Source organism: Maniola jurtina, chromosome 22, assembly GCF_905333055.1.
Source record: "Maniola jurtina chromosome 22, ilManJurt1.1, whole genome shotgun sequence".
Classification (NCBI taxonomy): Eukaryota; Metazoa; Arthropoda; class Insecta; order Lepidoptera; family Nymphalidae; genus Maniola; species Maniola jurtina.
The window spans coordinates 1275606-1284881 of record NC_060050.1 but is presented as its reverse complement, the minus strand read 5'-3'; the positions used below and the strand labels follow the sequence as shown (position 1 = coordinate 1284881).

The following is a 9276-nucleotide window of genomic DNA, read 5'->3' as shown; positions in this document are numbered from 1 at the left end:
TAAAAAGCTTGATTAAGTGTTTCATATACATAGATTTTCTGTTTATGTAGGTAGATACCTTCACGTTTTTGACATTATAAGTAGGGTTTTTCTTTATTATAATCGTAAAGCGTGGAATGTATTTAGTATAATTTTGCCGATGTATTTACTTTTCTATTTAAAATTATTTATGTGAATGTGTTGATTGTAAATAAATTGAAATATCATATCTACAAGATTTTTATTTAACGCCTGCCTCTAAATATATTAGTTCCTAGTTTCAATGCAATTTTAAACTGAATGTTTAAAAAAATTACGGAACCCTGAATATAATAGATAAAACTAGGACTTCGTCTGTGGTGGCGTTTGCTGGCGCGCGTGTTATGCCTTTTTGGAGTGGTTTTTTGTTAGAAGTGGCCGATTTTTGTTTTCTGCTGCTGGTGGTTATTCGCTCTAAAGGGGCGCCGCGTACATGTCGGCGGGCGCCTGCACAGACGAAGTCCTTAATTATACATATATAGTTTCCCTAACTACAAACTTGACATTGGCTAATCAGTGTAAAGCCAGACGAGAGAGAGAAAAAAAACTAAAATAGTGGTAAGTAAAAATCTGTCAGCTTGTCACAAATACGTATTTATTTAAAACATTACAATAATAAATATTCTGCTCTTATACCAACGAAACGCGAAATGTTGACAACAAGATAGTATTATTAATAATAATAGTTACACCTTACAACTATTAATACTTTAGATAAGTACGTCCATAGTCTAAAGGAGAGGGGGGTGTATTTTCGCAGTGTTCGGATATTACCTAAGTATTCCTAATTTTCTACTATATTTTTTTATATCTAAGAAATTTCAACAGGGACGTAGCCAGGGGTTATATCAGAAGGGGTCTAGACATTCCTTAAAATATTTTTCAAAAGATATTTTCGTCTCGCTGTTTAAAAAAAAAAGTCAGGTTTTTATCTTCAAAGTTATCTTAGAAAATAAGCATAGATTGAATACGGTTTAAATAAAATAAGTTTCTAACCAATTTGAAAATTTAACCAAATCAACTTTTTACAAAGGCCACAATTTTATTGTACCCAGAATTTAAATAATTTAACAGATCTCAAACAAAGCATGACCATTCTTCACAACTTTTACTCGAAAAGGAATAAATCAATTTACTGTAAATCCCTTAATAAATTAGATGAAATAAAATAACTACCTACAATTAAACCTAACAATTGCTATTCTATTGATTGGTAAGATTTGTTTGTTATCGATAAACTCTGAATATTGAACCGATTTTATCTAATAATAATTATTTCACCTTTAGAAGGCTCATAACTCATAATTTCCAGAAGTAACATAGGCTATATAATGTTATATAAGTACCTACTTAAATCAAATATCAACGCGTGAAGCCATCAACTATAGTGTGCAATACAATTTATTCTACCACATCGCATTCTGTTTTAAAGTTACATACTAATTCTCTATCAAAGTTGTAATTTTAAGTCGCTGGTTTTAAGCTTCAACTCATTTAAATATTGAAGACATAAGCTACGACAAATAGCTGGCTACGTCCATGTTTTTATAGCTTCATATCATGTTTTGGACAAAGTCTTTACGCAAGGTGTTGGATTATATAGATGCTCTTAGGTGATATAATACATTCAGTGGTTTACAGTGCGGGCTGGTCTGTGGACGCGCGGCGGTCAGCGCCTCCCGAAGCGAAGGAACGAGTGCACCACGTCTTGTCGCTTCATGCCTGAGTCCAGGAGTTGAGGGTAATCCCGGACTAACGCTGGAAACGGGGACACATGTAAATTATACATATTATAGATACAGATAAATTAATTGTCTGGCTGACATAACTCTCATTATAATTTGCCTTACTTGGTAGGTACAGCTCAAACCACTGGACCTAGAATCTTGAGATTTTGGATGCAGATCTTGGGGGCTATCGGGGGCATAGCCAATGGGATTGGCCAAAAACCATGTTTTGGCATGCTATCCTTTAATGATTGATAGGTATATTTTTAGCCGATGTAGGGGCTCATTTTGAATGACGCGAAATCATAGCCGACAATGCACTATTGTAGGGCAACATGCAAATTGAATCTCTTTACAGCGAATTCGCCGGTGAAGACGAGATTCCTGTTTTCTACGTCAACCGAACGCGTACACATGCCACGGCCTCGGGGGTATACGACCTAATCAAATTCAACCAACCCATCCATCCTAACTTCATCCTAAGAAGCCCCCCGACCTCTTCAATTACTTCTTTGAGTCCTAGACAAGGCCGCACGCTGTCCATTCCACTCGGTGACGTTGTAGCATCCAGTAGGGTCTACGCAGTATACTCTATCCGTACAAAAAAGAAGTTACCTTGGTACTCCGGCACCTGTTCGCCCGCCGCCTCAGCATACAGCTCTAGGAAGGTGTTGAGCGCCTGACAGAAGCGCGCGGCGCGCGGGTCGTCCTCGGCCGCGGCCGTGCACAGCTGCGCGGGCGCCGCGCGCGCCACGCTCGCGCACCACCACACCGCCGCCAGCCACAGCACCACGCGACACGCTTCTACGCTTCTGCACACAAACAACAGAAAATCCAAATATATAAAATGAGCTTCCTACTAACTTCTATGCACCCGGTACTTTGGAAAAACATTTTCTAACTTCTAACCTAGTTGATGTCAGGTAAAAAGAGCTCTGGAATTGGAGGGGATATGTTTACGCATAGGTATGATGCTGATTGCTGACTAACTACCCTTAGTGTGAGGAAGAAGTCAACAATGCCTACTGTTTGCGAGTCTTGTCACGGCCACTAGGTATCCGAATGTTTCTTGTAGCGGGTGGCAACAGTCGGTTGAACTGCCAACCCAAGATTCAAATGCTACGTTGGCATCATGATAATATTTTTGTTGTTATGCCCTTGACTTAGGTGTTTCTTTGAACCATTGGTGTTGCTAAGTCCAAGACGTCTAGTAAGCTATAACTTTATGAAGGACCTCGCTGGTACGCTGGTGAATGCTGTGTTCTTCGGTTCGATTTACGACAAGGGCAATTTTAAAATTTGTAATTTCTAAATGGTCTCTTGTCTGGTCTGATAGCAGGTTTCGGTCATGGCTAGTGGCCATAACTGAAACCAAAGAGATCTACTGTTCCCTAACCATTGGTCAACAAAATCAAGAAGTGAGTAGTAACCGATACTTATCGAGTCACAATCATAGCAATTAGGTCACTAAGGAATTAAGATCAATCAGTTAGTTCTATTGCTTGAACGGATTGCGTGGGTGCGGAGCCTTAATTTTCATTACTACTTTATATTATGACTAGATGATGCCCGCGACTTCGTCCGCGTGGATTTAGGGTTTTTTGAAATCCCGTGGGAACTCTTTGATTTTCCGGGAAAAAAGTAGCCTATGTGCTAATCCTGGATATTATCTATCTCCATTCCAAATTTCAGCCAAATCCGTCCAGTAGTTTTTGCGTGAAGGAGTAACAAACATACACACACAAACACACACACACACACACACACATACAAACTTTCACCTTTATAATATTAGTGTGATTTCTTTGCCATCATAGCCACGTTCTGTGCATCATAGCTAACTGAAAATCAAAACTACATACTACCTAGGTACTTATAGGTAGGTGCTCTGCACTTCTATACCAAAAGGCAAGGAAAAGGCACATAAGAAAAGGTGTTCAGTAAAGGCAAGGCAAGTATTGTAATTAAAAAATATTAAAAACACGACTGCCGCCATATTAACTTAACACTCACTTAACTCTACATTAGTTGAGAGATATCTACTTCTACTAGATCTAGGAGAACCTAGTGCGAGCTGTTGTAAGGGAAAAAGAATAGGTAAGTACAACTTAGAAGGTGGGATAATATTGTTTTCGAAATGGCAAAAAACTCATTAATTTCGTATGACCCCACCACTCACCAGCTATTCTTTTATTAGATAAGTTGTATCGACTCTTGATTTACAAAAGGCACCTAGTAGAGACAAATATTTGAACAGATTGTAGTTACAAAAGCAATAATAAACTTAAAATCATATGAAATATCATAAGTTTAGTTGAAAGGGCGCACAGTTCAACTATTTCAGATTGAAGCGGGACTCCTACTTAGTTTAGGAATACAAAAACTTCAATAAATTCGTGTTCCCGCCGGTATTTCGATATTGCGGGCCATGTTTTTGCTATTGAATTACGTTTTCAGAGGTTTTGTTGTGATACAAATACCTACCTACGTAGTTATGTACCACAAGAATTCGAGCTCATGGATTTCTGAATTTGTTTAAAATGAAAAAAGTTAATTCGGTCAACTGCGATAGGCTGTGGTACGACAAACGATGTCTTGCATGTTCTAATGGAATATACATAAATATAATTATAACTTGCAGAGATTCCTGTGCTAACATCTATACATATAATAAAATTGTAGAAAAGTGGTGTCTGTACAATGGAAATATATAAAATAAAAGTAGCAAGGGTTGTTATTATATCGATGCCGAACCCGAAATTGTAATTAATTTTTTTTTTGTCTGTGTGTTTGTGCACGCTAATATCAGAAACGGCTTGTTCGATTTAGATACGGTTTTCACTAATATATTGTAGTAAGCTTCACTTAATATTTAGTGTTTATTTCATGTCAATCGGTTCATAAATAAAAAAGTTATGTCAATTTAAAGAATCACGGCGAACATTTTTAACGTACAGAGTACGTACTACACGCCTCGCGCCTGAGCGTCCGTGGCTATATAAAGCGCGCTGAGAGCTATTCCATGCGAACGAAGTCGCGGGCACAGCTAGTTACCTAAATATAATTAAGATGGCAACCGGGATGGGGACGATTTCAATTTCAACCTGTCGCGTACTAAGTAGGTACATTCGAGTATAGTATAAACTATTAGATATAGGTAGGTACCTGTAGGTACTTGATATTTGGCTGGAAGGAAGAAAGAAAAGAATGATATAAAAATATACAACTGTTCTTTAAAAGTTTTCCTTTGTAGATTGTAACTTTGTACTTATGTCACTTGTATCCCGTTACAGATATGTTAACAAGATCGCTTTCTGAGAATGAGGGAATATTTTGAAAGTTGAATGTTCGCGAAAATAGTTTATAGTCCCTACTAGATACGTTTAATATATTATATAATATAATACATACGCATTGGGCCAGCGTGGCAGACTATGGCCTAAACCCTTCTCATTCTGAGAGGAGACCCGTACTCAGTAGTGGGGCGGAAATGGGTTGATCATGATGATGATGATGATAATACATACAATAATACAATATTATATAGCTAGATAACTAGTAGGTACCTACCTACCTAGAAGAAGGCACATAATATTACAGAGAAGTAAACCTAAATAATGTAAATAACAGTTAGGTATATATTATGTCAATGTTATTACTTCGTATTCTGTCGCTTTTTGTCAATATACCGCCTAGGTTGCGGTATTAACAAAAAAACTTTATTATAAACTCATCGTTCAACACAAATTAAAATAAGCTTTATAAACTACAGTGTTGTAGGCTTTTAACTCGACAAACTTAAAGCCCAATTAATTCGCGGCGATGTTACAAAGCCGCGCACAATGTGCGGTTTTGGACAGAGCTCGCAAACAGATTACCCGCGGATTTCACGGATTATGCGCAGATTTCACGGATTTCGCGGATTTCGGTCCGTCTTGTTTGCCAACTCCGTCAGATGATAGCCTTGTCTACTGTAGAGACTGCGTAGGCGATCGTGGGTAGTCCAAATAAAATATGCTTTGAACTAAAAGATAAGTAGAGTTACGCGCTTCGCTTTCCTACATGGATGAGTTAGGGTAGATTACTCTACCGGTAGCAAGAGCGTAGTACTATGTGGAAGTCCCTACAAGAAGCCTATGTCCAGCTGTGGACGTCTATCGGTTGATAATGATGATGATGATGATTCTAACGGTCAGCACTGGACACTGGTGTGCGGTTAGGTTCTTATGGCCTAGTGGTTAAGACGACGGTTTCCTATTCAGGGGCCCAAGTTCGATCATGCCCCTCTTAGAGATGTTATGGTGATGGTGGAGGAAACCAGAGAGTTCTCCAATCGATGACACGGACTCCATTCTACAATACCTATACGTTTTTCGTCAAAATATCGTGATGATCAGAAACATAGAACATCAATAGCTCAACGGTTTTGGAGCGAACTGAATTCAAAAAGGTCGGCGGTTCAAACCACACCCGTTGCACTGTTGTCGTACCTAACTCTTAGCACAAGCTTTACGCTTAGTTGGGGAAAAAGGGAAAATTAGTCATAATTAACATGGTTGAAATTTAAAAAATAACTATCTACTATGGCACAAAAACAACAAAATAATCTCAATCTAAATAATTTTCTTTTTTCTTATTCATCATAACTTAGTCATATTATTTTGCAAAAGAAAATTTTAGAATATGTAAAAATCAGGATGTCAAACAAGATTCAGCTTTTGGCCAGTATTGAGTGGAACTGGTTCAGTAGTTTTTTGCGCTCATTCCGAATTCCTCGCCTCGTTCAACCACCCATAATCAGCTCGCTGCTCTGATTTAAATTGTAAGGCACAACCAAATATTATTTTATACCAGGTGATGCCCGCGACTTTATCCGCGTTGGTTAAGGTTTTTAAAATCCCGTGTAAACTTTGGGCTCCGTACCTCGAAAGGAAAAACGGAACCCTTATAGGATCACTTTGTTGTCTGTCCGTCCGTCCGTCCGTCCGTCCGTCCGTCGTGTCTGTCAATAAACCTATAGGGTTCTTCCCGTTGACCTAGAATCATGAAAGGTAGATAGGTCTTTTAGCACAAGTACAGGAATAAATCTGAAAACCGCAAATTTGTGGTTACATCATTTAAAAAAAAAATGTTTTTAAATTTTCAAAATAAGATAAAGTTACATATACCAAGTGGAGTATCATATGAAAGTGATTTTACGTTATTATACTTTACCTGTACATTCTAAAACAGATTTTTATTTATTTTTATGCATAATAGTTTTTGATTTATCGTTCAAAATGTCGGAAAAAATTATACTTAATACTTTCCTGTAAAATATATAACGAAAACAAATAGGAAATGATAATAAAAACTTGATACCTAAGTAAATCATTGTGCTTTGAAATGCCGTTTTATTTTGCAATATATTATGTAAATATGTAAATAAGTATGTTCAATACGTGTGTGAGGACGCGAGCGAGCACCAGGTGCATAGAAGTCCATATAACAGAAATATCCTACAAAAACATTGTATTTTTAACCCCCGACCCAAAAAGAGGGGTGTTATAAGTTTGACGTGTGTATCTGTGTATCTATCTGTGGCTTCGTAGCTCCTAAACTAATGAACCGATTTTAATTTAGTTTTTTTTTGTTTGAAAGGTGGCTTGATCGAGAGCGTTCTTAGCTATAATCCAAGAAAATCGGTTCAGTCGTTTGGAAGTTGTCAGCTGTTTTCTAGTTACTGTAACCTTCACTTGTCGGGGGTGTTAATGTTATAAATTTTTTATTTACACTTGTTAAAATTCTGCCTGTATTATTTTGATCATAATATTATCTTCACTATTTTATAGGCAATAACCTTCTTTTGTGACAAAACCCAAGGAAATCTGCAATAAAAGCACAAAATACGACACCGAATACGCGAAGAAAATTTGGTTTATTTGCACAAATATTCGGCATTCGGCGCGTACAACCAATAATATTCAGATTACGAAAAATCTCAATAAAGACGACCCACAAAGGCGATAACACGCATTCTTTAGCCCTTGAGCTGGGAAGGAGCTGGAGGTTAAACAATATACTTACACCTTTTTTAACCCCCGACCCAAAAAGAGGGGTGTTATAAGTTTGACGTGTGTATCTGTGTATATGCTTGTGGCATCGTAGCTCCTAAACAAATGAACCGATTTTAATTTAGTTTTTTTTTTGTTTAAAAGGTGGCTTGATCGAGAGTGTTCTTAGTTATAATCGAAGAAAATCGGTTCAGCCGTTTGAAAGTTATCAGCTCTTCTCTAGTTTTCTTATAGAGGTTTTTGTGTCGGAGGTTTTTTAAATTTTGAGTTGTTCACGGTAATTCTCAAGTAGTTTCTTAGTTTGGTAGTAGTTTTAGATCCATCCAGTACCTACTTAGTTTGGGCTGTGCGATGATAGATCAGTCAGCCACCTTTTCCTTTTATAGTTATGTAGCTGTAGGTATATATTTTAGACATTAACGCAATGCGCAACCATGCGTGCAAGTATGTAATATATTGTGTTTCTCTAAATGTACTTAAAAAAAAGATTAAAAAACGCCGATTTTTAGGGTTCCGTAGCCAAATGGCAAAAAACGGAACCTTTATGGATTCGTCATGTCTGTCCGTCCGTATGTCACAACCACTTTTTTCCGAAACTAGAAATACTATACTGTTGAAACTTGGTAAGTAGATGTATTCTGTGAACCGCATTAAGATTTTCACACAAAAATAGAAAAAAAAAACATTAAATTTTGTGTGGGGTATCTATTGGATAGGTCTTCAAAAATAATATTGAGGTTTCTAATATCATTAGACACAGAAACAGCGAAACAGCTAGACAGACACACTTTCGCAATTATACATAATATTGGTATGGATTATTAGGCTTTCGTAAAATAGAGCGCAGTCAGAATGTCATTGGCCCAAATAACTGCCATAAAATAATAGGCTAAGTAAGAATGCCTATTATGTTGTTAACCTTATAACATCAGTCAATTTAGAAGCATCAAGATTTTATTGTAAGCATACTAGTTTACCCGACCCGGTTATACTCGTGTGGAATTTGGGAAAATCCTGGGTCGACCGCGACGTTGTAAACTGACGTAATCATTTAAAAGAGATGGCCGTGAAAAACTAGCAGACAGACAGACAGACACTTTCGCATTTTAAATACATATTAGAATATTATAAATACAAAATAGTTACATAAATAGTATTTTTTGTTGGTTTTTAGGGTTTCGTACCTCAAAAGGAAAAACGGAACCCTTATAGGATCACTTTGTTGGCTGTCTGTCTGTTTGTCCATCCGTCCGTCCATCCGTTGTGTCTGTCAAGAAAACCTGTAGAATACTTCCCGTTGACCTAGAATCACAAAATTTGCTAGGTAGGTAGATCTTATAGCACAAGTAAAGGAATAAATCTGAAAACCGTGAATTTGTCGTTACATCATTAAAAAAAATTAAAATGTGTTTCAATTTTCAAAGTAAAATAACTATACCAAATGGGGTATCATAATATATGAAAGGGTTTTAGCTGTA

General features: G+C 37.1%; 1 protein-coding gene across 2 annotated transcripts in view; it reads right to left on the bottom strand.

Moving 5' to 3' along the window:
- Nucleotides 1-596: 596 nt before the first annotated feature.
- Nucleotides 597-9276, bottom strand: part of LOC123876953 (myosuppressin-like) — a 36234-nt gene continuing 27554 nt past the window's right edge. For both annotated transcript variants that reach the window (XM_045923404.1, XM_045923403.1), the window contains exons 2-3: nucleotides 2361-2557; nucleotides 597-1776 (exon numbers count right to left, since the gene is read on the bottom strand). In XM_045923404.1, the coding sequence (XP_045779360.1) occupies nucleotides 1688-1776; nucleotides 2361-2557 (286 nt within the window). In that variant the 3' untranslated portion in view covers nucleotides 597-1687. The remainder of the gene's footprint in view (nucleotides 1777-2360; nucleotides 2558-9276) is intronic.